A 27,632-nucleotide genomic window follows, 5' to 3' on the forward strand; every position below is an offset into this window, starting at 1 on the left:
AAGTTTTTTCTCTTCCAGCTTACTAATCAGACTGCAACACGCCGAGTCCAAGGAAAGGGCAGGGAGGAAAGGAGAGCTCGCTGCTGATGGTTAAGAGGTGCTACCACACAGAAGCCAACGGGCGAGCAGAGGGAGCCTGGCCATGGTCACTACTGCTCTCCTACCTGTGAGGAGAAAAAGTACCGAGTGAGCAGCAGAAACCAGAAACCAGAAATGCCCTGCTTTTGGAGAACTTCTGACCTAGCGGTACTCTTGATATGGGGGGTCTTTGTGGCTGGTGAGTCTGAATTTCCTTTGGGAGAAGGACTAGGGGTGAGAGACCTGCTGCGCGCTGCTTTTGAGCCTTGCCCTTTTTGCCAGGCTGTGCAAGCCAATTGCTGTTGTAGAGACGGGGGTAGGGGACCCTCTAGATGTGAGACATCTCATCACTCCTCCTTTCTGCTTTGCCATATTTATTTTGCTTTGGTCCTACAATATATGCATGGCTATAATTTACTCCGCTGCCATGTCCTCGTCTCCCCTCCCCTTTGAGGACAAGGGAGAATAAATTAAACACGTATTCTTAGCAAGCAAAGTGACATGGGTTCTCTGTATTTTCTCTCTCATGGAGAACAATTAAAATGACTGTCGTCTCCCACATCTCTCCAAGGTCTCCCTTGCCAACAGTGTAAGTCGAGAATACTTGTTTTTTTCTGTTGCTTTCTGTGACTGTGGGATTTACGCATACAGTTACGCTGGCATATCGGTGATATATGTCTGTATTTATCTTGAAGATGTGTGGGCTACGGGAGACACTTTCTGAATCAGAAGGTGCCCTCCTCAGTGTCTGCATTCTTGTAGGAGTTGAAGAGAATTTGGGGCTAGTGTGGGGGTGTCCTGGTTTCACTATAGAAGGTAGGTGGGAGTTAGTGTGGGAAGGCATTTTCATGTTTCAATTTTAGTGGATGGAGAAGCTGCAAAGGAACAGCGCACTTAGTTCTAAATTTTATAGTTCAGCGGTTTAAAGAAGAAATGGTATTTTTTTCTCTCATCAGAATTCCTTTAAAATCTTTTCTGTCTGTCTCCCAGAAAAAGAGTATCTCATGATAACCTTGTTTGTGAGCACATGTAAAATAGCTCTGTTCTACCACTGCACCTCTCTGCTGAGATTTTTTACATGTCTTTTCTCTTTGATGTGCATAGCAACCCAGTGAAGTAAGCATGGAAGACAGCTCCATATTACAAAGCTAGAACTTTAGGCTTAAAGAGGCGAAATGGTTTGTCCATGGTTCTAAAAAGGACAGCAGGAAACACTTGAGTGAGCAGTTTACTGGTAGGCTTTTCACTGCACAGAACCATCCTCTGTAGCTCTGCTAGACAACGCTAAGCTAATATTGGGCTAGAAGTTAAATGGGAAAAGAAGAAGAGAGATCTGCATCTTTCAGTAGCTGAGCTTCTCTAGAAAGCTCCTGAAATCCGTGCAGGATGAGTTTGACAGGGACAGCCAGGCAGGCAAGGAGCTGTTGTGTCCTGTTGCATACTAACTTAGCGAGGCAGACAGAAAAGCAACAAAATGGAAATGCTAACAGATAATTTGAACTTTAAGGCTTAAAGGTTAATTTTTAAAACTGCGTCTGAACACAAGTTGGAGACGCTGTGTTCATCAAATCTCTGAAGTCGTCGCTGGCATCATAAAGTCATCGAGTGTTTAGAACACAAATAAGCAAAGGACTTTATACACATGATCTGCATGCTAAGTTCATGGAGAAATCATTTAGGATGGGGAGCTAAAAACCAACCAGGGCCACAACTTTATGGCCTTGTTACTGGTGTTGCAGACAGGAATAGTTAGCTCACTCACACAGGAGAGAGGAAGGGCGGCAGGGTAGAGGATAGGATGCTTTTGTTTTGCCTATTTACTGTAAACTGTAAACCATGTGGTATTTATCTAATGAAACAGTCAAGGGAGAAGTTCAGAAGAAGCTAAACTCCCCATCTCCTGCGTGGCTGCTCGTCCTCCACTTTCATGGACCATACCATTTCTTTCTACTTACTTTTGCCCCACTGTCTTCTGAGTTTCCCTATGTTCAAATTATAGTTTCATGTTCTGACCGAAATCATTACACCTTTTATTGAAGTTACTGGTTTTAATAATGTAACTAAAAAAGAGAGAGAGAGAGAAATGAAAAGAAGAAGAAAGGAACCAACTCTCCAGTGTTTTTTTTTTTTTTTTATTCATAATTTTTGCTCCTTTTCCTCATCTTCCACTAGGGGGCAGGTAGTAACAGGAGGAGACAACAAGCTCTCAGTTCTAAAGAGATTAAAAGCAACATCAGAAAAGCAGTGAATTCACTAACTTCAGTCCTAGCTTCCTTTTTTAATTTTGTGTCTGCTGTGAATTTGCCTATTAGCTTAATATACAGGTGTGTTTCTCTCTGGAACTTCATGCTCAATATTCTGGTAAATAAAAATGCTAAGAGTGCGCGCTCTCTCTCTCCTCTCTCTCTCTCTCTCTCTCTCTCTCTCTCTCTCTCTGTCTCTCTCTCCCTCTCTCTCCCCCCTCTTTCTCTCTCCTCCTCTTTCCCCTCTCTTCCCCTCTCCTCCCTTCCCCTGTGCCTGCGTAAAGTGTGAAAGAATACCAACTAAACAATTCCAGCAATCTAAATGAGGAAGACAAAAATAAAATTGAATCTTCAAGGAACATTTAAAATCAGAAACTATTAAAGTAAAAATGAGGAAAGGTGAAACCACAGGGTGCTGACAGCGGTACAGAGGATTTGGTCTCGAGTTTGGCCTTGACTGAGCTTTGGATAGCTAGGGTAAGTCAGAGAAGGAAATTGGGAGGAAGGATGTGTAACAGGAGCAAAGGCCAGGAGGTTCTGTGAGACTATGGTCTCTAACTTGCAGGAACAGCATATCATACAATAATAAAAAATAAGAGTGCATTTATGGAAAATTTTAGGGACTTTAATGGAAAATTGGTTATCTGGATATTGTACAGCTACCAGTGAGGTCGTCTATTAGCTTGTAAAAAGAAATAATATTCTAAGGCAGTAATTTTGGAGAATAATGTGACAGTAGCATCCTGTTGTTTAGCAGTGGCACTTAGTAAAGTCTTCGCTTTGAAGCAGAAACAGAGGGCTTCTTAGCAGGGGTTCCTACAATGGAGTTCCATGCTATTACATTGGTGCCTGAGAAGGGAATTGTAGAGGAAGGACATGATGCTGGACATTCCTCTCCATACTGGGGAGTACAGGGAAATCCAGCATTTTTGAAGCACGCTCGGAGCAGGTGTTTCTTCAAAGCCAATACAAAGACTCGAATGACAGAGGAAACACCAGAAATGCTTATATTCAGGTCTGAGGAGCCATAAAGATTTCTTTTTCCTCTATAACAGAGAGCAAGATCTCATAAGAGATGGGAAGGAAGACAATATCACCAACAGATTTTGTGCTTAGCCTTAGCTAGGAGAAAAGACATGCTCTGAGATTGAGAAATGGGTTGAGACAGACTTTAGATACAGGGAGGCCAGCCAGCTCAGAATGGGTAGAATAAGATAGGGATAATGAAGGTGCTCACTGTTGTAGAATGAAGCAGTGGGCTGTGTTCCGCCACCCGGTTAGCTTTATACCCGAAATAATTACACGGAAACTGTATTCTTTTAAACACTGCCTGGCCCATAGTTTTAGCCTCTTATTGGTTAATTTTCACATCTTTCTTTAACCCATATTTAGTAATCTGCGTAGCACCACGAGGTGTGGCTTACCAGGAGAGATCTTAACCTGTGTCCATCTAGGAGAGGAAAAGCATGGAGACTCACTTATGGCGACTGCCTGAAGCATCTCCCCAACTCTACTTCCTTGTTCCCACAATTCTGTTCTGTCTACTCCACCTACCTAATTTTCTGTTCTCTTAAAGGGCCAAGGCAGTATCTTTATTAATAATGAAAGTAACACATAGACACTCCTCCATCACACTGTAGGTAAACTGCGTCTCAGTAAGACCATGGGAATTTCAGCTGATGACGCACCTGAACAAGATGATCCAGTGGTCATTTGGTTTTATACTGCGTCTGAAGAATTGGTCTATGCAGTCATTAAAAAGCGATGTGTGACAATGAGGTTTTGCCTCTTCTCCCATGTTGTCCCTGACTCCCATTTTCTAGCTCCTGACTGGGTCTAGGAAGCAGGACAGTGGGTGTTATGTGGCTTTCGATTGTGTGACGCTAATATTTCCTAAGAAGTAATCACCATTCATCACTTGAAGAAATGATAAACATCACAGATATATGTAATTTTTATGAGAGTTGATTATAATCTACTCATTTCCCCCCAAGAACTGACATCATTTATGCATTAACACTAAACAAAGAATTTTAAGGTTTTCATACCTAGAATGTATATGCCTTGCATGTCTGGAAACCTAGGCTCCATTCTGAGAACACAATCTTTTTTGTGTTTAAGGAAAGTACCATAAAGAAGCTGTAGTGTTGAGGTACACCTGGCAGTTCTGCTTTAGAGCATCTCTGAGGCTCCAATCTGTTAATGATGTGGCAGGTTTTTCTGAAGCCAGACTTAGACGCGGCTAGGTGTATAGACCATTCCTTCATTTCAACCATCTCTTTCTTCGGACACAGCGGGCAGGGGTGGTGGTACTACTGAGCTAGCTGGCCTTCCAGAGATTCCACACTGATCAGAATGCTTTTTATGCCTCCCCCTTATTCATTTGTTGGGTGGGCTGACCTGGGGAGGGCTTGGTTTTGAGCAAGGAAGGCAAACCACCCTCTGAAGACCCAGAAAACTGAGGGCTGTCTGCTGACAGTGCTCTCAGCTGGAGCAAAGGGCTGTCCCTGAAGGGGATTCTGGGTGGCACATTCTAGATACGCACCCTACTTGCTGCCTCCTATAGTCTTCATTCTTTTGTGAAATTCTGAGTCTCTATCTGGTCTTATTTCCCCAATCAATTTTATATCTTTAACTCTCATTTCACATTTTTTTTTTTTGCTGTTGAAACGTTCTGTTTTCTTTTGTATGAAAAGAATTATTAACAATTTTATGTCTGAAACCTTTATTTTACTTTCATTATCAAAGCACGTTGTTTGCTGGAGATGTATAGAGTTCTGGGTAGAGACTGATCCTCCTGCCCCCTTTAGCCCTGAAAAACCCTCATGAGAGCCAGCCTGCCCCTCACAACATCATGTCTCTAAATTTAATCTCCTATCTTCTGGGGCTGTTTTCAACATTACATCCTCATTGCTGGGGTTTGCCACATTTAATCTGTCTAACGGTGGCATTTCATTGATGAGGGGTTACTTAATCTTTTTAGACAGTATTTCCCCACTTATGAAACCAGTAGGTATGGCACTATTAAGAGATACAGACTTTTCAGAAGGGAAGGACTTAAGATGCCTCTATATTAAATTCTTTCATTTTGTATGAGGACCAATACAGTCTAGCCATGTTCCAGGAACTTCTGACCCTGTCGCCTCACCTTTCAGTGGACGAGCTGGCTTGGAACAGCTCCTCAGTACCAACAACAGAGGGGAAAGCGTCGCGGCAAGAGTGTGTGTATGCGACCTCCGGTTTCAGATGCGATGTGCTGGAAATGAGTGTCATTCAAGTGAGAAAAAATAGTGACTAAGGGTTGAGATCCCTGTTTAGGAAAAATAAGTCACAGCTGGAATGAGGCTTGGTCATTCTGTCAGTCAGTCAGTAAAGGGGATGTTCGGCCATGTGTCTGTCTCTGTGCTTTGTACCGGGGATATTTGGTGAAGAAAGATGTGGAGGGGCTGAGGGTGTAGCTCAGTACCAGAGCATTGCTCTGTCAGATATAAGGCTTTAAATTAAACCCCAGCCCTTCAAAACAACAACAACAACAACAACAAAAAACAGCTATAGATCATGTTCTCTAGGAGCTTAGAATCTGGCAGGGATTATTAAAGAATAAAATAATTAAGCAACATAAAGAATGTAGGGAAAATACGGGGTGGCATGAAAGTGTAATTGGTTGAGTCTAATCTTGCCGGAAGTGACAGAGAAGGTGAATGGCAGAGCTATCCAGGGAGAGCTATGAGAGGAGCCTTCCAGGCTGGTGGAAAAGCCTGCATGACACACAGAGAGAGCTGAGGTACGGTTGGGGTGAGCGAATCCACAATGTGGAGGCTTAGCGGGAATTTTGGATGATGGGAGGGATAAAGGGAGAAGAATTAGAGAAACAAGAGTAGGTGAAGACCCACGGAGGGTGTTGCATGCCTGAAACCTCAGCATTTAGGTTGGTGGGGCAGGTGGTATGGCCAACCTAGGCTACCTAGTTAGACACTGTCTCAAAGGAGGAAAGGAAGTCAACAAATGTTTTTAAAAATAGAGGAGCAGCTGATGCTTGAGAGGAATACCCCACACCAAGGTGCTGGAGGACAAAGATAGTTTGGTAGTTTGCCGAGAGGGTCCTGAATAGGAGGCAAGGAGACAGAAAAGGAAATGTGTAGGTGCCGTGGTGGAGGTGAAGAAAGGGACTTCACAAGGAGAAAGTGACCATGTGTGTTGTTAACATAGAGAGAGGTGGCCCAAAGATTAGTAAGTATACTTAGGAGCAGTACTGTCCTGATAATATGAGTCATAGTTAACTATATGTGTATTCAAAAAGGTTGAGGCAAGAGAAGTTGCTAGTTTCTTTTTTTTGTTTGTTTGTTTTGTTTTGTTTTGAGACAGGGTTTCTCTGTGTGGTCCTGGCTATCCTGGAACTCACTGTACTGAACTCACAGCGATCCACCTGCCTCTGCCTTCCGAGTGCTAGGATTAAAGGCCAGCACCACTGCCACCCAGCATAGCAAGGGAAGGTTTTAAAGGTGGAAAGAGAAGGATTACACAGGATGTCTTCAAGCTGTCATTGTTGGCTGCAAGGATTCATGACATGAGTGTGTCTGTCCGTATTTGCCCATCGTCGTTAGATAAATGTCTTGCTTTCTGTGTAAGGAACCAGTGGCCTTTATCCCAAGTGCTACAGAGTCACAACAGCTCTTGTTACCACACAGAAGCACAAGATCCCTGTCTGTCTTAATCTTCTGGCTTTATTCGTTTTATTCAATTTTTAAAAATAAGCTTTAATACAAACTTTCTAGTATAAAAACCCAGCCAAGCAACTCAGGTGCACAAATACAGCTGAAGAGATAGAAGTTGGCTATAAAGACGCTGGTGTCTTTCAAGAGCGCAGTTTGAGTAGAAGGCGGGGGAGCAGCCAGATTGCTGGTACTGCTGGGGAAGTGAGTGGGAGGGAAGCGATGCTGAGAGCCCGGCCACTCATTCTAGAAGTTAGACTGTAGCAAAGAAGGGAAAAGACTGTAGCAAAAATGGGAAAACAGAACCGACCCCTTTTTACTTTTTAAATCTCTATCAACAGTGGTAAACCCGGAACAATGCTAGGGATAAGGACACCATCTGAGACAACGCAGTTGCTCAGTAGAAATGTCTTTCTGATTTGTGTGTTTGTGTGATTTTAAGGTATTTAGTAACTTCCTTTTTCTTTTGACATTTTCTTACTTTTTTGTTAAATGTCACTGCCTGTTCAACTAACCCCTTTGCATGTTTCAGGAACATTTACTTCTATGACCCTTTCTAAGGTGTTGACAGAAAGTTGAAGTGGTAAATACATGGAGATTCCAAATGATTAAGTCTAGCTGTTTTTATTCCCAAAGCAAACCTTAATTGGTCCCTTCTTAGAAGTTGCCCAGGGGCTGTTGTGATCCGGTACTTTTAAGATGTGTCTTGTGGAGTCAGGTAGTGGTTGCACAAACGTTTAATCCCTGGAGTCAGGAGGCAGAGGCAGACAGATCTCCGCGTTCAAGGCCAGCTGGGTCTACAGAGGAAGTTCCAGGACAGCCATGGCTACACAGAGAAATCCTGTCTCAAAAAATCAAGCAATCAAAACAACAACAATACAACAACAACAGCAACAGCAGATGTACCACACGGAGTCTTCTATGGCCCTAAACTGCTAGGGACACTCAGGCTTTCGAAGTTCCAGGCAGCTGTGTTTTCATGAACCTTTTCAGGTGTGTGTGGAAAGAGGCGGCATTAGGAGCACTGCTCTAGGACTTTCTTAAGTTTCTTTGCAGCTTTGGGTTATCCCTGTACCACAGGCAGAGGATCGTGATGCACCTGCCTTGCAATGTGGACTTGAACCTCCCACTGGTAGGGCATCTGAGACCTTGCTTCGTCCCTCCTAGCATGCCTAGAGCTCTGCCAGCTAACAGACACTAAGCTACTTCACTGTTGGTTGCCTTAAACATCCTTACTACCTCATGTGTCTGCAATCATAACCTCTTTTTGAAACCACTTTGCTTTTGCCTCATACTCCTTCAGTACATCTAGAATCCTGCTTCCCCACTTAGCCGTCTTCATTCTTTTAACCTCTACCTCTTTCCGTCTGCAAGCACGCGGTGTCTCTCACGGTTTGTAAGACACTTCCTCCGTCTTCACACACCAGGTATTGCTCAATCTCTTTCCCACGTTTGTCATGTACAGGTAACAAAGTCACGGTCTCATGGCTTCCATCTCATCTAGGGCAGAATCCTTGAGAGTTTAAGCCTCCATTTTCTTGACTCAGTCGGCTCTGCTTTCTAGGCCCTTTCAGGGTGGCTTCCTCTTCAGCATCTTTGCTAAGATGGCTTCCTTGTAAGTCTCGAGAGCCGTCACCGACATTCTGATGGCCAAGTTGTAATGTTCTTCCTTCAAGGTTTTCCCCTTTGTGTCAGGAGATCTTATTTCTTCTGGACTTCTTGACACTATGTTTATTTTCTGCTTTGCTGCACTTTCTGCCACGTTCACAGCCTCCAGCAGAACCCTAGGTACGCAGGTTTGAAAGGTCTGTGTCTGACCTTTTCTCTAATTTCCATACCACAGGCAGACGTTTGGCAGGTCACAGGCTTGAGCCCACGTGCAGTCACTCATATTTTTCAAACTTTAAATTAGCCTGTTCTTTAGTCTAGGGTCTAGAGTTGCTGAAAAGATGAGGCCCAACAATGTAACTGAAATTTTTGGCATGGCTTGTATTCATGAACATTGAAAAATGATTATTTTATAGTTCTTCAAGAATTTTCACATACGTTGTTACATGCCATTTAATTAGATCTCTATAGGTTGACTTTTTTTGGCCATTTTCACTTTCTTGAGAAATAAGAGTTATGTTTTTGTTTTTTTTTAAAGATACAGCAAGATGGTTTTTATTAGCAGTTGACACAAGTTGCTAGCACAGGTAACTACCTTGCTGTGGAATAAGATTTATTTTTTGCAACAATTATTGCTTGCTTTCTAAATTTTATCTACCCATTGAATTGTTTAAATTCTTGTGTCTTAAGACTTGCTTTTGTAATTATTTTCTTCATGTCTTCATTTTACAAACCATGTCGGTGTTTATTTGATCTCTGTACCCCATCTGATCAGTAGAATTGAAGTTGCTAGTCATGATAACTAAGATGCTGTTAAATCTTTTGTCAGAGTTTTTGACATCTTTTATCCAGTTTCTAATCATTCAGCTTTTCCACTTTTTTTTCAAATTGGTTGTATGTGTTCTGTATATTTTCTGAGGAAAACTGGCCTTCATTTATCATAAATGTGTGAACAATCTTCAGAATTTTGCTTGGCAATCTGTTAGTGATTTTTTTCCATAAAAAGAATTTAAGTTCTGGAGTTAAATATTTCAGAATTGTTATTTCTAGTTTCAGTTTTCTATGGTCAGTAAAGTTTCTGGCTAAAGTCAACTGTCACACTTTACCTGAAACTTTCTTCCTGGTTTCAGTGCTTGAAATCACACATCCCAGGAAGTCCCGCAGCTCCTGCAACGTATTACCTTACTGTCGTCAGCTCTGTGCAAGACTAAAAACCCCAAACTACCCTTGCTTTTTTTCAGGAATTTTATTTATTTTATTTTTACATTTAAATATTTCCATTCTTTTTGTCTGAGGAGTGGGATAGGGACCTGATATTATTTCTTTCACATGCCTAGTTATCTCTCTTAATACCATTCACTAATAATGTAACGAATCACCCTTGTCTATAGGAGCTTAAGTGCTACTCGTAATGTCAGGCACTCAGTTCCCACGTGTGTAATTAAGCAACTGAGGTTCTCAGAAACCCGTGTAAGACTACAGGGATAAGAAATGAAGACTTAATATATTGGCGGATATTCTGACTCAGATTTTGATGTCTCCCTTCCTCTGTCTTCGAGGTTTCTGTCCAGAATTTTGTTACTTAACACCTAGCTAGAGTGCTGTCTGCTACTAGGTTGGTAGCTTCAATAAGAAAAGACAGTTTCATAAAGTCTAAGAATATGAAACAGAGTCCTAGGTCAATTGTGCCAGTTATGCTTAAAATATTAAAAATAAAACATGCAGATTTGTACTTTTTATTGATTTGCAATTATTTTAATTTTGATCTCTGTTAAATATATTATGTTGTGTGCTATAAGACATGTGTAGACATGAAGGGCTGGTGGCATACCAGAGGCCTGAGTAAGTAAGAAGCAGAATGCTGGAGTCTCCCCCAACTCTGCCCAACAGCAGCCACTGTCTTCGGAGCTCATGATTCCCTCTGTAGAACAGCTGCTTCATTAATTGTCTATTCATCATCATATGTGTGTGTTGCCCCGAATAATAATAATGTGTCTCTTGCTTTTTTGTGTTGTGCCTAACAGGAATATTGAACTTTTTGTTTTGTAATTGCTTTCAATTGCTCAGTGCAAACAAACCATCTCAGTTTACCTGGAACTCCATTTTTAAATTCTGGTTTAACCATTAAGATTTCTGCAGTTAAGGAAACTCATTAAGCCTATGAAAGCAAGCTCCCACTCATCATATATCCTCCTCAAGACCAAAACAAAACAAACAAATAAAAACAAAAAGAAACCCCCAATTGACTATTTTTAAAACTATTTCTGTTCTTTATGTTTAAGCTTTTCATTTATTTGATTTTCCTATCAAGGGTGAGAGTAATCATGTTTAAATTTTTTTCTATGTATGTGGTATATATGCATGCATATATGCGTGTGTGCTTTGTGTGTGTATGTGTATGTGTGTGCATGTCTGTGTGTATGTGTGTGCATGTGTGTATGTGCATGGATGCTCGCATGTGCACATGCGGTGTTCCTGGATCTTCAGGTTAGCTATCACAGTCTTCCACCAGTTTCTCTACCATACAGTAAAAACTGCTGCATTAGAGTAGAATATAATGAAGTCATTTGGATGATGATAAATTAGTCTCATAACCTCTGGAAAACAGGCAATTTAATCACACATTTCAAAGAGTTTTCAATCTCATTTCATCTGTAACTCAAAAATACATTGGAAAAACAACACTTTTCTAACCTATAGCAACACTATGCAGCTTGTAAAATGTAGAAAAACATCCACCAAGTCACAATTAAAGTTCCCACATTAACCTTTACTGGAGCCAGGAGTTTTCCACACCAACATGACCTTATTATTCTGTGGTTAGCAAAAATCACCTTGCAGTTGGGCTACATAAAGGTCTGCTAACGCTGTCTGAATTTCTGGATCTTTTATGATGAAGATATGAATCATAAAGTTGCATTCATTTAAAATAAAACCTTAAATTGGGCAGTGGTGGTGTGTGTGTTTAATCCCAGTACTCAGGAGACAGAGGCAGGTGGATCTCTGAGTTTGAGAGCAGCCTGGTCTACTGGTCCAGGCCAGTCAGAACTACATAGATAGATCCTGCTTGAAAATACATAAATAAGTAAGATAAGATGACACCTTGACCCTTTAGGAGGAATGAATCCATGATTTCAATGGATTTGCTACCTCAGCTTGCAACCTGGTTTTATTGTCTTCTTATTCCTCATTTGTTAAACAAATAAACAATACTGTATGTATTTGTCAGAGGGGAAAGCAATGCACCATAATTCGCCTCATTATATAAAACATTTAGAGGAATAGGAAGAGGTAAAACTCCCATGGCTTGTACTCTCTAGCAGTTAGAAATGGCTTCTTGCATAGACTTGGCCCTGAGTGCATTCGAAGGATACTAATAGTTGAAACGAAACAGCTATGAAGTTTGAGATGTAGGACTGACAAGTGAAGACAGAAATGCTTTTAACTTGGTTTCCTTAGATGTCTACACAGATTCTGATGTGTATTTATTGTGATAAATAACAATGAAGATGACAGGTTCTGAAATTTATGATAAGCAGTAGGAATGAGTTTTAGTTAGCTCGGTACCTATGTAGAAATAGCTACAGAAACAAGGAAACAAAACTACCTTATACTTTTTTTTTTGCAGTGATATAGTTATGAATTCATAGCTTCATTAAAAAAAAAGCCTACTGTTTGGACCTGATTTAAAACTTCTAATATGAAGTTCATTTATTAGAACTTTAGCTGTAAGTTTGCATTTCCTCCAGAAGACATGCAAATGAATGAAAAGGAAGAAACTCTTAGCTGTTATGCTTCTCATTTTTATGCATTAGTAATAATAAGTGACTATTAACAGCCACATTAGCTGCTGAACTGTGGTGCACACCATGCTCTACTTGAGCTAATGAGGCTCCAGAACCAGGGCTGCTAATGCTGATATTTAAGAAATGCCTTCCTCCAGGTTTTTTTTTTCTTGAGTGTGCACTCAAATGCAGCATTTGCAACAGTTGACAGTTGTTTAATCTTGCAAAGAAGTCATGTGCTGCCTCTGAGAGCCCTTGCCTGTCACTGAGGAAGCTGCTCTGGCTTTGCACAGTCATGCCTAAGCAATATGTCCCGTGTGGGCGGGATTTGCTTGCTCAGGCATATGACAAAGATGATTTGGGAAAGGAAACTTCTGCTGCTCGAACTTACTAAGAAGTTTCGCTAACAGTAAAACCAAAAGAGTAAAACGCATTCTCCTATGACGATTCTGACTTAGGTGGAAAAGTTTTCTTCTCTCTGTATTTAAATACTACTTTCATTGAGAATCAAGGTCTTTGTTACGTGCTTATTTGTGTAGCTGCATACGGTGTAGCTGCATGTGGCGATGGTACATGAGTTAAAACATGGTGTTTCTTTTTTAAAAAACCAATATTTTAATTTTAAAATTTGCTTACAGAATATTGTCTCCACATGGAATTTTTATACATATTTCATTTCGGTTTAATATCTGCTCTCCACATACTATTCTCTCCCCTGCTTTGTTCTATTGTCTTCCCTACCCCTTTCTTTAGAGTTAAAGCTGAGTCTGACTGACTCCTTCCTGGTTTCCTAACCTTTACCCATCTCTACTCCCACCTGGACATACATAATAGTCTTCGGCTAGGATCCATATATGGCATTTGGTTTTCTGACCCTGGGTTACCTCGCTTAATACATTTTTAGTTCTGCCCATTTTCCTGTGAATTTCAATTTTCCATACAGCTGAACAAAAATTTTCTCTTCTCTCTTTTTTTAAAAAAATTTCATTTATTTCACACACCAACCACAGTTTCCCCTCTTCTCCTCCCCTTTCCTCCCTCCTTCTCCCATCTTCTTCCTCTCCCCATCTGTTCCTCTGTTCAGAAAGGGGAAGGCCTCCCATGGGAGTCACAAAGCAGGGCATATCAAGTTAAGGCAGGACCAAACTCCTCTTCCTGCATCAAACCTGGGTGAGGTAACCCACATGGGGAATAGGTTCTCAAAAGTCAGCTTAAGTGCCAAAGACAGGTCCTGACCCCACTGCTAGAGGCCCCCCAAACAGACCAGATAAATACGAAACCTTATCATCAGCAAGTAGGGATAGTTCTTTCTCTTGTGTTGTTCTAGCTAAGACTTTGATTACTATATTGAATAAGAGAATTATTTCATCTTTGGCATTTATTAAGACTTACTTTGTAGCTTATAATGTGGCCAATGTTAGAGACAGTATTGTTTTTATCTGTTTGTCCATATTTGTTGGGTGGAATATTTGTTAAACTAAGTCTAATTGGTCTTTGGTGTGACTTGGCTTTGAGGTTTCTTTGCTGTGTTTTTATTTGAAGGATTTATTTAGGTGTGAGATTGAGATGTTAATGTCCCATTATCATCGTGTCCAGATCTGTATGGTATTTTATGCCTTGTAGTGTTTGTTTTAATGCAATTTGGGTTCCAATATTTTGTGTGTAAATATTACAGCAATGACATTCTCTTGATGAAATGTTCCTTTTGTCAGTATGTAGTGGCCCTCTGTATCCCTTCTGAGCAGTTTTGGTTTGAAGTCTATTTTGTCAAATATAAAAATTGTTGTGCCAGCTTGTTTGCTGCTTCTTTTTGGTAGCTGGAGTTCCAACTTTCGACTCTCAGTATATGAATGTCTTTCTTTGCTGTGGGTATTTCTTGGGGGACAGCAGATAGTTGGGTCATGTAAAACCTGATGCTTCTGATGCAGCTTTTAATAACTCTTCCAGCTTTATAATGCTAACCGTATAGTTTGATGAGTTTTGTCAGGGGTGTACACTTGTGCAACATTACCATCAAGAAGATAAACAAACATTTACATGATTTCCAAAATATCCTTCATGTATCCCTGCAGTCCATCCCTGCCACACCTACTCGTTACCACTCACCTATTTTTGTCACTATAGAATATTTACCAAATTGTTTTAGAGAAATGATTTTACACACTTGCAAACTGAATTAAAGAGCACACTAAAAAGATCAGTTACCCTGACCAAATTAATTTCATTCAAATGATTAAAAATGGTTCAATATACTCATCAATAAATATATACAACACACAAATGACTCAAGGACAAAAATCATATGAGCGTCTCATTTATTCAATAAAGAACTTTGGCAAGGTTTAAAATCCCTTGCCGATAAAACCTCTGAAGAAGCTAAGAATAGAGCATGCTTCAATGGAATAAAGCCTATTCATGAAAAATCTATACTAAACAATACAATGTAATGGAAAAAATGTAAGCGTTTTCTTAAAAATCAGGAATGACAAAGGTATCTGCTCTCTCCACTCCTATTAAATAGAGTTCAAAGTCTTTAGCTACAGCAATAAAACAAGAGAAAGAAGTAAAGAGGGAAAAGTCAAATTATCCCTATTTTTAAATAATGGGATCTTAAAAGACTTTAAAGTCTCAACAAGAAAACTTTTAGAACTGATAGTTCCAGCATAGTAGCAAGAAACAAAATCAACCTATGGAAGTTAAGTTTTTCTATAAAATAATAAAGAACTCATTGAACAGGATTTGGGGGAGGGGGAGATTCCCATCTTTAATAGCCTCAAAAAACAAGAGACCTAGAAATAAACTTTAAAAAATCTCTCTCTCTCTCTCTCTCTCTGTCTCTCTCTCTCTCTCTCTCTCTCTCTCTCTCTCTCTCTGTGTGTGTGTGTGTGTGTGTGAGTGTGTGTGTGTGAGTGTGCACGTGTGAACAGAAAGATGCTTATGGAGTCAGGAAAAGGACATTGAATGCCCCGGAGCTGTGAGCCACTGAATTGAACTTCAGTTCATTGCAACAGGTGTTCTTAACTACTGAGCCATGTCTCCAGCCACAGAAAGGAAAGATCTCTGTGCTATAATGAAAATGCTATAATGAAACCTAATTTTATGCTAACTAAAATTTTAATTAGAGATGACTATCTTGCATTGTATCTTAGATCCGCCTCCCTAACCTGCCTCTATCCATTTATATTTAGAATTAAAGGTGTAAATTTATAGGTTCAACTCCAATTATCCATCCAATTTTTGGCACACTGATTATTTATATCTCTTTTAAATACCCATTTGTTTCATGCTTCCTTTAAGTGGTAGTATTTTTCTTTGCAATTCTCTTTTCTTAGAAGTTCCACATCCCAAGGTCCAGCTCAGATTCCATCTGTGATCAGGAAGCCTCCCCCTTTTCCTGTCCTCATAGTACTCACTCCTGTCCAACACCATCCTGAGCTGCTGGGCAGCCCAGCATGCTTTCCTCACCGCGCTGAAGCTCTACACAGTATTGCTGATGCAGCTGTTTAATCTCCCAGCCTTAAAGTCTTGGGGAAAGGAAATATTTATTAATTATAAAGTTTAATGATCTTTTTCTCTTACCAGTAATTTCCGCTCAAAGTATGGGCACTGGCAATTCTCACTAAGGACTTACATCACAAGATGTTCAATTGTAAGCTGTCTATATGCTATGGTTTAAACAAAGGGAAGTTCTCTTTTGTTTATCCATATTAATACCGAATCAACACATTACAATCATATTGGAAATTCTTTAACAGATAATTAAGAGCATTTCACACTCAGAAATACTTAAATACTATGATCCTGGAAGAAGAAATACTTAGTCATTGGATATAATTGGAGAGGAGAGAGGGAAGGGAAGCAAAAGTGTCAATCAAAGAAGATGTCAAAAGTTTGTGGTAGGGCAGATTGCTCGACTGATGTCATTTATGGATTTATTAGCATGGGTAACAGTAATCTGCAATGGCCTGAAGAACATGGGAAAAGGTGTTGTTAAATGAAAGGATTTATTTATGCATGTTACCACTCTGTATCTTTTTTTCAAAATGTGTAAGTTAACGCAACGAAAGGTCTTATTTCACCAAGGCACTAAGGAATTCTCTACTGTAGCAGATGAGCAAGTACGGTCACTTTTTAGGCGATGCCCATTCTTTAATGATAGTCATAACGAGTCAGTGCTTGATGCTTAGACAGTGTTTGGATTTTAGGCTATCAAACTGCTTTATATGCTCTAAAATGTAGAGCATTTTCTACTGCCACATTACCCTGTGCATGCCTGATCCTGTCTGATCTTGTATGATAAGCAGGGCCATCCTGGTTAGTTCTTTGACGGGAGGCATTTTACAGCAGCGATTCTCAAACTGTGGGCCATGACCATTAGAAAACACGTATTTTTCTGATGGCCTTAGGAATGGAGACACTGCTCAGTAGCAAAATTACAGTTATAAAGTAGCAATGAAAATGAATTACGGTTGGGCATTCCTAAGACCATTGGAATTATTTGTTTTCTGATGGTCGCAACCCACAGGCTGAGAATCATTGTTTTATACTATTATCTAGATTATGTTCTTGGTATTTAAGACAAATTCGTATGGACAAATTTTCCATTCTCCTTCTGTTTACAAGTGTTTTCTTTGGGGGTAACTTTGAAATTAAGCATTAATAGATTTTGGAAGAGCAGTTTTAGGTTCAAAGAAGAACTCAGTGGAAGGTACAGAAAATGTCCACATCCCTACCCCCACTCCTGCCTCTGCACATGCAAAACCTTCTCAGTTATCCGCAGTCCCTACTAAAATTATGCTTTATTATAGCACAGGAATTTATACATTTGGTTCCTTGTGTATTCTATGGGTTTAAACAGATGTAAGCAGCAATATTTAAGATTTAACATCATATAAAGTTATCGTGCTGCCCTAAAGTCATCTTTGCTCTGTGTATTCATCTTTCCCTTCCCTCTAGTCCCTACTGTTTCCTCCAGCCACAGCTTTGCTTTCCCACTATGCCACATGGCAGCAATAAGTGTGCAGCTTTTCCAGTTTTTCTTTAAATTTAGTCATGTGCTTTTAATTTTCCTTCATGTCTTTTAATGGCCCAATAGCCCCCTCTTTGTCTTTCTTTAACTTAGGATTTTCAAAAGGTGCCCTTGAACTTCTAGTCATCTACCTTCTACTTCTGAATTATTAGAATTACATGAGTATATTATGTTCAATTCCATGCAGGGCTGGGAATTGGACTCAGGGATTGAACTATGCTAAGTAAGTTCTCAACCCACTGGGTCACAACTCTGATAATTTCATTCAAGCGCTGAGTGATACTGTCATTTCCAAATGTGACATAATATATTTACCTATTTGTTTACAGAGAATATTTTGTTGCTTTTCAAATTTTTCCAATTATGATGGAAGCTAATATACATTCTTAGCAGCAATGTATAAGGGCTCCCATTCTCTGTATCCTTATCTGTATGTGTGTGGTTGTTTTTCTTTTCTTTATTGTTAAAAACAAAATTTCTATTTTTAATTTATTTAAAATATTTTTACATTATTTCCCCCTCTCTCTCCTGCTTCTAGCCTGTAATTGTTTTCTCAGATTATTATTTTGATTGGTATGAGATTTAATCTCAATGTTTTCAATTTGCATTTCTCTGATGACTAGTAATAGTGAATGATTTTCATATGTTTATTACTCATTTGTACTCCATTTTTAGAATTGTCCATTTAATTCATCAACTTATTTATTGATTGGGCCATTTTTGTTAATTTTTAAAATATTCTCTGTATTAGTCCTCCATGAGATATATAGTTAGCAAAGATGTCTCTCCTATCCTGTAGGCTGTCTTTTCACTCAATTATTTCCTTTGCTATACAGAAACTTCCTAATTTAATAAAGTCTCTTTTGTTAATTGTTGGCCTTATATTCTGAGTGACTAATGTCTTGTCTATTGCTATATCTTGAATGTTTCTTCTAATTTTCCCTCTAAGAAAAGCATTTAGTTGCGGCTGGCTTATAGGTTCAGAGGCTTAGTCCGTTATCCTCATGGTGGAAAGCATGGTGGTGTGCAAACAGACATGGTCCTGAAGAAGGAGCCAAGAGTTCTAGATCTGGATCAGTGGGCAGCAGGAAGAGAGAATGGCATTGGGCCTAGCTTGAGCATTTGAAACCTCAAAGCCCACCCCAGTGATGGACTTCTTCCAATAAGGCCACACCTCCTAATAATGCCACTCCTTATGAGGCTATAGGGGCCATTTTCATTCAAACATCCACACAGAGGCAGAGTTTCAGGGCTCCTATCAATGTCTTCTATCCATCTGAAGTTGATTCCTCCATGAGGTGAGAGAGAGGAGTCTGCTTTCATCTGTCTACATACAAACTACATATATAAGTTTCACAGCACTATTTTTAACAAGCTTGCCTTATTCCAAAATACATTTTTGACATATTTGTTAAAAACCAGGTGGCTATATTGTCAAGGTTGTTGGTTTATAACCACAAATTGATGGCATGGCTCTGTTGCAGAAGGCAACATCTACGTAGATTATTGAACATGGAGAAATCAAGCTGGTGTCTACCTGGAACCATCACCCCTATTGACTAGTGTTCATGGTACTGGAAGGTACTCTGTGTGCTACCACAGGAAAAAGTAACAGTCCTAAAACAGGATGTCCCCTTCAAATCCCTGCTCCAGGGCTCAGGGATCTCTGCTGAAGAGGAGACCAAAAGATTGCAAGAGCCAGTGGGAGGGAAGACACCAAGGAAACAAGGCCTTCTAGACATAGAGGGACTGACACACATGAACTCATAGAGACCGTGACAACATAAACACAGCCTGCGCCGGTCTAAGCCAGGTGGGGTTCTGGTGTTGAGAGAGGAAGTGGACAGAGCCCTATCCCTGACCCAGAAGCTATCTCCAACTGATAACTGCACACACAAAAAAATTATTTTTCTTCAGCAGAGTCTCACTGGGTATATAAACTATACATAAGAGTGTGTTTCATGCCCAGCAGTAGATAGTCAACACAAAATAAACTCATTGGTATTTTTGGAGTATTTTTGGTGTCATAATGCTTTGTCTGGGCATTTTTCCCCCTACAGGTCTTTTGTTTATATATTATAGTTTCTGGTTTTGTGTTTATAGAATTTCTGTGTTTGCAAACATGTATGTCTCTGTGTCTGTTTGTGTTTCTTGTATTTTCCCTTTGCTTTTTTCCCAGTTCATTCTATTTTACCTTACTTTATTACTATTATTAATTTTTAGATGTTAGCTGTTTTCAACAGGAAAGGGTATGGATTTGGGTGGATGGGGAGGTTCTGAGAGAAGTTGTGGGCAGAGAAATCATAACTAGAATTTATTTTATGAAAAAATCATCTTTCAATTACAAAATCAGGTGGCTGTAGCTTTGTGATTTACCCCTATGTCCTCTATTCTTAAGAAAGTAAAGAAAGAAGAAATTTCTTCTCCCATCTTCAGCTCCTCCCCTATCCCAGCATCCTTTCATTTCCAGTCCCCTGTAATCCTACTTCTATTTTCAGGTTTTTGGGTTTTATTCTGCTTTCACATGCAATAACATATCTCCCTTACCTTGCTATATCTGGCTTATTCTGATTAATAGTATGTCTTCTAGTTCCGTTCATTTTCTAACAAATGACATATTTTTTGTAATTTTTGTATCCTTGTGAGTTCTCAATTAAAGTTTGTCTGAACTTTTGCTGTCTCTTCTGTTATTTATCATAGGCATTTGTTTGCTTTGGTTGAGACATACATTTACATAGAATTAATAAAATTAGTCCAATTCTACTATTAAAAAACACACTAGAACTTTATAGTAGTGTAAGTATCTTAGGATAACAAAATAATTCTATTCTTTCTTTCCCAGCTCTTTAATTGTTACATGGAAAATGTGAAATATTGCAGATAAATATTTAAGAAACCAATTTTGAAGATAATTAAGACTATTTTTGTTTCTTTTTATAAAACAGTGTATCACTATGTAGCCCAGGCTGGCCTCAAATTCACTTTGTGGCCAACTACTCTAGCATTCATGATTCCCCTGCCCCCAACTCTGTGTTGGCACGCCTGCCTTGGGACTACTATCACTGTGATAAATTTTATGGAATTGAAGGAAGGAATAAAAATAGGTTCCAGGAACTATATAACAAAAAAGTAGACAAAGGAAAGGACATACATCCTGTTCCTACTTCTCTTCTGCTTCACTTCTGCTGTTCATTTGCAAGGTAGAAAGTAGGAAGAAAGAGAGGATGAACTTTTTGTGATTGTTTCTACAGTTTTTAAGAATGGCTCTGTCTCCTCATCTGTGTGAAGTATTAATTATTGGACCAAATGGCTTTAGTTAAGGGATGATATCTGGATAAAGGAGTTTAACTAAGTTATCTTATGTGTTATGCTTATACTGGACCTGGCAAGGAGCTGGAAGAAGAAAAACAGGATTACTCTACAAACTATTTGACAAAATATGGTCATTCATAAATGGGAAATAATGGACTGATATCTTTAAAATGTAATTTCCAAGGTGTTCACATATCAGTGATTATTAAACTTCTAATTATTGCCTTACAATGATTTAAATATTTAAACATTCTTATTTAAATATTTTCTAGAGTCAAGTTGTATGAATGGGAATCAAACATCACAGAATAGTTCTGCGATAGAAGGTACTGTTCTTCTCTATCTTGTGGTCAGCACTGGGGGAATGGAGAGTTCACCTTGCTTAGAAACAGTACCTAATGCTTTGGCTTCTGAAGAGAGGTAGGATGAGTGGAAGAATCTGGTGATGTGAGAGTTATGGCAGGAGGGACCCTGAACGATGGCCTCTGCACCTTTGCTGTCTAGAGTAGGCGAGGCTATAGGATTAGCACCCTCCCAAGTCTGTGCTAAAGAACCCTTCGTTATCTAATTAGATGACCTTTATTTGATGTGACTTGTGAAGACCTGAGGACCCCAAAGAGGCAAGTGCTGAAATGGTACAGTTGAGATGGATAATACAATGCCTATCAGAGTCAAGGCTCATTCACAGTGACTTCTGCTCCTGTTAAGGTGGTGACATCACTGACTCTTTTGTCACAGGTGACTATAGCAGATAATTTTGTTGAGTAATCACCACTCAGCAAACCTGTATCCATCATGGACCAAGTCAGTACACAGGCAGTGGGAGGTTCTATGATGCAAGATGCATGTAGCCCACAGGCCTTAAATTTTTACTTTAGAAAGCTGAATAATGTATTTAATTCTAATAGGTTGAACATATGGAAACAATGTAAGAAAATTTTAGCATTTCTGAAATATACTCATTAGTCAGACAATGCTCTAGTGTAACTTCTTATATGCTGTTGTGGACAGACTTAACACAGGTTTCCTTTTCCTGTTCTTTGTGTGTGTCCAGCTAACACTACACTGTTTGCACAGATGGGAGCAAAGGCTCTGCTGTGCTGCCCTGCTCATCCAGTGACAGAAGCACTATTAATAACGTGGCTCATAGCCCTCAGAGGCCAGTCTCCCTGCAGAATATCCTACAGAGTAGATACAAAGGAGACCAATGAAACCAACTGTACAGACAGGAGAATCACCTGGGACTTCACACCTGACCAGACTCCTGGGCTTCAGATCAATGCAGTGGCCCTCGATCATGATGGGCTTTATTCATGTGAAATAGCAACACCTCAGGGGAATTTCCTAAGGAGACATGACCTCCACGTGCTAGGTAAGTGACATGGTCACATATTGTGCTATTTCAGGTCACTAGATTGTAGACAGAAACAAACAACTTTGTAATTTGTTACCAGACTGAATCTTTTCTCCCTTCCATCTCCACAGTGCCTCCAGCAGTAACTCTGCTTCCGGGGGAAAACAGAACAGCAGTTTGTGAGGCAATTGCAGGCAAGCCGGCTGCGCAGATCTTTTGGACTCCAGATGGGGATCACGTCACTAAGAAGGAATCACACAGCAATGGCACCGTGACTGTCAGGAGCACATACCACTGGGAACAGAACAATGTGTCTGCTGTATTCTGCATTGTCTCCCATCCGACTGGCAACTTGAATCTGTCCATAAAACTGAATGAAAGTGGTGAGTACCTTTTTAATTTTTATACCTTTGTTTGTTTGTTTGTTTTTTGGTTTTTTGAGACAGGGTTTCTCTGCAGCTTTAGAGCCTGTCCTGGAGCTAGCTCTTGTAGACCAGGCTGGTCTCGAACTCACAGAGATCCGCCTGCCTCTGCCTCCGAGTGCTGGGATTAAAGGCATGCGCCACCACCGCCCGGCTGTTTGTTTGTTTGTTATTGCATTTGTGCATGTGCCGTATTAAGTATGTAGAGGACAGAGGACCGGTGTAGGAGGTCCTTCTGTATTTGTGTTGCTTTCATTGGTCATTAAAGAAACTGACTTGGCCTAGTTGATTGGGCGGAACTCAGGTAGACAGGGAAGACAGAACAGAATTCTGGAAAGAAGAGCACAGTGTGGCAGACACCATGATTCTCCTGCTTGAGACTGATGTTGGTTAGAATCTTTCCCGGTAAGCCAAACCTCGTGGTGTTACACAGATTGGTAGAAATGTGTTAGATCAGGATATGAGAGTTTTGGGAGTTAAGCTAGCCAGGTGGTGGGACGTGGACCTCTCCTCCTACAACAGAGGACAACTTGTCCTTCTACCATGTGGGCTAGAACTCTGGTCCTCAGACTTGACAGCAAATGCTTTTACCAGCTGACCTATCCAAGGCCTATCCACCTCTTTTTCTCTTCTTTTTCTTTTTTTTCTTTTAAACTCATTATCATTTTCTTCTTCTGGGATAAGATCTATGTTGTAGCCAAGACTGGCCTTACATTCATGATCTGTCTTCATCTGCTGCCTGAATGCTGGGATTCCTTGAGAGGGAACTGGTATTTCACTTATTCCTTAAGTAGTAGATAATGAGTAACCCAACACAGGGAAGGCAATTTGAACTGCTCACCTGGACATTGCTCTACAGCTAGGAAATGCATTGTTGTGCTGGAGAAGTGTTTTCTAACTCCCTATCAAGTGGGAAGAATTGGCTGTACTAAATGCTTCTCATCTGTATTTTCTTAAATGCTTTTTATTAGGTTAACCATAAAAGTATTTTTGCATTTCTGAGATATGTAGACTTTAATGCTCAGGTTACTGACATCATCAATATTTTTGTAATGTTTTATGCTTGTTGAGTAAACAACTCAATGGTGTTTCTTCTCTTCCTGATTTCTCTGTTTCTTGAAGTTTTCCAAAGTGAGATCTGGGTTTTTCTGTTCATTCTGTCATGTCTTCTGAAGCCAATATTTATTAGAAATTAAGTATTCATTTGAAGCTCGTGATACAATGATAAAAATGAGAACACCCCTAGCTTTATATTTAGTTGTAGAATACAATATGGCAGTCAGGAGCAAATTATTTACATGCTATAGTTTCTCATTCAAAGCTATATAAATATTATTCAAAATATTCTGACTTACTAGGTAATCTGCCAGTCCATTTTTCTTTCCGAGGAAACAGGGTAGCTTAGCATACTGCAAAGACATCAAGTAACAGAAGAATTCCTACATCATATTTTTTTAAAGATATTTTTTCTTTTCTTTTCTTTTCTTTTCTTTTCTTTTCTTAATCAGCAAAGGGATAGACCTTTTTTAGTCTCTGAAATTTATGAAGTACAGTTTTCTTCTTAAAATTTATTATTTTGCAATATATATGCATGTATATATGTATATACATTACTTTGTTAATGTTCCTCCCATCTTATCTCCTTCCATTGAACCTCTTTTTCCCAGCACGCTCCCTTCTAATTCTCTCTCTCTCTCTCTCTCTCTCTCTCTCTCTCTCTCTCTCTCTCTCTCTCTCTCTCTCTCTCTTGCTGTTTGGCACATTGTATTTGTTTCAGGTTGCTTGCATGAACCATGGATAGGGAATTATGTAATTGACTAACTTACGAGCCTTTCCCCATCAGTGGTGGAATGTTGAAGAGTCCAGTCTTGTACATCTTGTACATGTAGCCACTGCTGATGTCAGTTCAACACCCATTTTATGCCTGGAGGATAATGTTTTGCAGCACTCCTTCCCATCCTCTGTCTCTTACATTCTTTCTGCCCCGCTTCCTTCCTATTCCCTGAACCTAGGAGGGGGTGATAGGGATACCATGTTTAGGACTGAACATTGCATTTAACAATGGCTTATTCTCAGAACATTGAGCAGTTATGGGTACTTGCATTAACCATTGCAAACAGAAGTTTCTCTGACCAAGATCAAAAGTAGCATTAATCTATGAGTATAAAATAAATATTTAGAAGACAGTATGATGCCATGTCCATTTAGCTCCCACAGGAGTCGTGATCTTTCTGACCACTTGCTTTTGTCATGTTTCAGCACAAGACATGAATTCTTCCTTCATTTTATAAATGTAAAATATACTGTTATTTGTATTTATCACCTTTCAGCCACAAAATTTCCTGTCTGTCATTACAGGTGACAGAGCATTGGGATTATATACTCCATACATCATCTCATCTCCTATTATTCTTTTGATCATCATAGGATGCATTTGGCTTTTGAAAATCAGTGGCTTCAGGTATTAACTGATGAATGTTTTTTAAATCTTACTGGATTAAAAAGGACTGGGGAATATGGGATTAGATGACTGGTTCATTGGGGGAGTAATGACAACGTTCTCATATGTGAAAGGGATACATGAAGTGTTAGACTGGGACAATGTTGCATGGTGACAGTGTTTGGTGAGTTGCTCAAGTGTGCAAGCACTGTGAATTAAGGCAGTAAGGGCAGAGAATCTGGGCATGATATTTTATTTTAATTAGAGAAAATAACTACAATAATTCTTTTCATTTAACAAAGAGATTGTCTCACATATATTTTTATTGCATCAAGCTTCTACCTCAAAAGTTTGTGTTTTTACCTAAGATCCAGAATTTTATTTCTTTTTATAGTAACTGCAAATAAGTATATTCCATTCATTTCTAGCAGTTCACTTTTGATTTACTGAGACTTACAGAACAGTTGACAGAACATTTCGATATTATAACTGTTTATTCTAAACAATGATGCTGCCTGCATTCACTCAAGATTATTTTATTTCATTTTTTAGAAAATGTAGATGGACAAGACCAGAAGCTTCTCCAGCTATTGAGGAGGTAAGATATATTAAAGGATATTTGTAAACTTTAAGCCACATGATCATAATCTAGCATCATCAACTGTAATTTGCTTTAATATTCATGCTTTAGTTGAATAAAACATTTTTGAGTTTGCAGTTAGCAGTCAGATGTACTTATTTTGTTAATTGCCTATCAAATACTATATATATGATATATATAGCATATATATATATATGATATCCAATACACTTTTTCATCTGATAAATTGCATCTGTGTCACTTTTGCCCCATTTGGACTGTCATCTCTGGAGAAATCAAGTGAGTGTTTCCTTCTCCAGGAACTTGTGTCTTATTCTTGACTTCCTATTTTCAGCACCAACACCATTTTTCTCTTATCCTAGTTTAAAACAGCCTGCCCCTTAGTCTCCTGTAACTAACTTTTTATTGTCTTTGACTTGTCCCTTTGAAATACTCACGTTACTACATTCCTCCACATTTCTACTTTTACCTAACGGCCATCTCACCTAAAATATAAATGACCAACAAATGTTTTTGATAGATGATTAGAACAAAACCTTGTTCTTCTGTTCATGTAAGTCAGAGATACACATAAAGGATTACTAGTAGATGCCAACATGGTAGAAAAATGGGTAATTGGGGTAATGATTTCTAGTGCTTTGGATGGATTTTGACTTTGAACTTTGTCCTAGGATGAAATGCAGCCTTATGCTAGCTACACAGAGAAGAGCAATCCACTCTATGACACTGTGACCAAGGTGGAGGTGTGTCCAGCATCACAAGGTGAAGTCAATGGCACAGATTGGCTTGCTTTATCAGCCACTGGAGTCTAGAACCAAGAAAAATGAATCCAGAGATGCCATAGTTACTGTTTTGCTTTCCTTAAAATTCTACAATGGAAAGATGACTTGGAAATTAGCTCTTCAAAAGTTTTTTAGAAAACACAAATGTCCTAATGGTTTTGTATTTGTATTCTTCATGGTTGGAAGTTTGGAATCTTTGCTGCTACCAGTTAGTTTTTTGAAGAACTGATGAAATTATTACAAAGAAAGCACAAGGTCATGATACAATCAAATTGTGCAATACAGTATGATGAAAACTGAGTTTCCTCAAGATGTAATTGCAGAAGGAACAATCATTACTAAAGAGTTTCTCATGAATTCTTCCAAAAACATTTCTCTGTATATGTGCATATAGTATATGTGTGCATTTATATGCTTATTTACATATGTGTATACATGTACCTATCACCTTGTCAAGACAGCTCCTTGTCAAAACAGACTGGAATTTTGGACTTAAAAAGTTAATACTGTGAGTCTTGGAAATCTTTTTATATCAGCATAAGCAAAACTACCTCATTCTTTTTAATGGCTATGTAAAATTCCACTGTTTAATTAACATTGTAATTTAATTAATCATGGTCCTTGGATGGGCATTTAGATTTTGTTTTGTGTGTGGTATTAAACAGTACCAAGTAGAATGTTTCCTGTGGATAATCTCTGCATTATTTGATCACATTGTGAGATTTTTTAAATGTAATTTTCCTGGCAGTTGGAATGTACCTTTATTATTAATATCAGTCAAATTGTGTCTATTTACATTTCTTCTGATTGTGTTTGAATGTGTCTTTCTCCATATTCTTATTCTTGTGTCTTTAATATTCTTATTGCCACAGTTTCTACTTTCCAACCAGTTGGGTGATATGTTATGATATTAACTCGATTATTTAATGAAACGGGATTCATGTCTTTGTCTTGTCTGCAAGAAAGAGACAGCATTTGTAATGACAGTGTTCTCAACTGCTCGTGTTGCTACAGAAGTGCTGAAATCCCATGCCTAACAGTTTTACAGATGTTGTGAGTTGTCCACTTTTAACATTGTAGTCTTATGTATTTATCAAATAGCAAGTGTCTTTGGACTGTATCTGTAGGTGGGGCCACATGGGGCTATTTCCATGCTGAAAGGATGGCGGTGGGAATGATATGATTTCCCCTCTATTTTTGTTTAGAGGGAGATATGAGGCGATATATATTGATAATTTTTGACATATTTTTTAATTGTTGAGAATA

General features: G+C 39.1%; 1 protein-coding gene across 1 annotated transcript; it reads left to right on the forward strand.

Annotated features, from left to right (window-relative positions):
• Window positions 1-27,163, forward strand: Cd200r1 (CD200 receptor 1). Its single transcript, XM_038345799.1, has 7 exons — window positions 1-277; window positions 21,040-21,093; window positions 21,822-22,139; window positions 22,253-22,504; window positions 24,902-25,004; window positions 25,536-25,581; window positions 26,256-27,163. Exons 1-7 carry the CDS (start codon window positions 214-216, stop codon window positions 26,394-26,396), a joined length of 978 nt encoding a protein of 325 aa, XP_038201727.1. The 5' UTR covers window positions 1-213; the 3' UTR covers window positions 26,397-27,163.
• Window positions 27,164-27,632: the final 469 nt, after the last annotated feature.

The sequence above is a fragment of the Arvicola amphibius genome, chromosome 10 (genome assembly GCF_903992535.2).
Source record: "Arvicola amphibius chromosome 10, mArvAmp1.2, whole genome shotgun sequence".
Lineage (NCBI taxonomy): Eukaryota > Metazoa > Chordata > Mammalia > Rodentia > Cricetidae > Arvicola > Arvicola amphibius.

Coding starts and splice junctions, on each gene's coding strand:
- Cd200r1 (XM_038345799.1), top strand. CDS start 214: ATGCCCTGCTTTTGGAGAACTTCTGACCTAGCGGTACTCTTGATATGG. Junction 278..21,039: donor ATGGGGGGTCTTTGTGGCTG/GTGAGTCTGAAT, acceptor AATATTTTCTAG/AGTCAAGTTGTATGAATGGG. Junction 25,005..25,535: donor TTGAAAATCAGTGGCTTCAG/GTATTAACTGAT, acceptor TTCATTTTTTAG/AAAATGTAGATGGACAAGAC.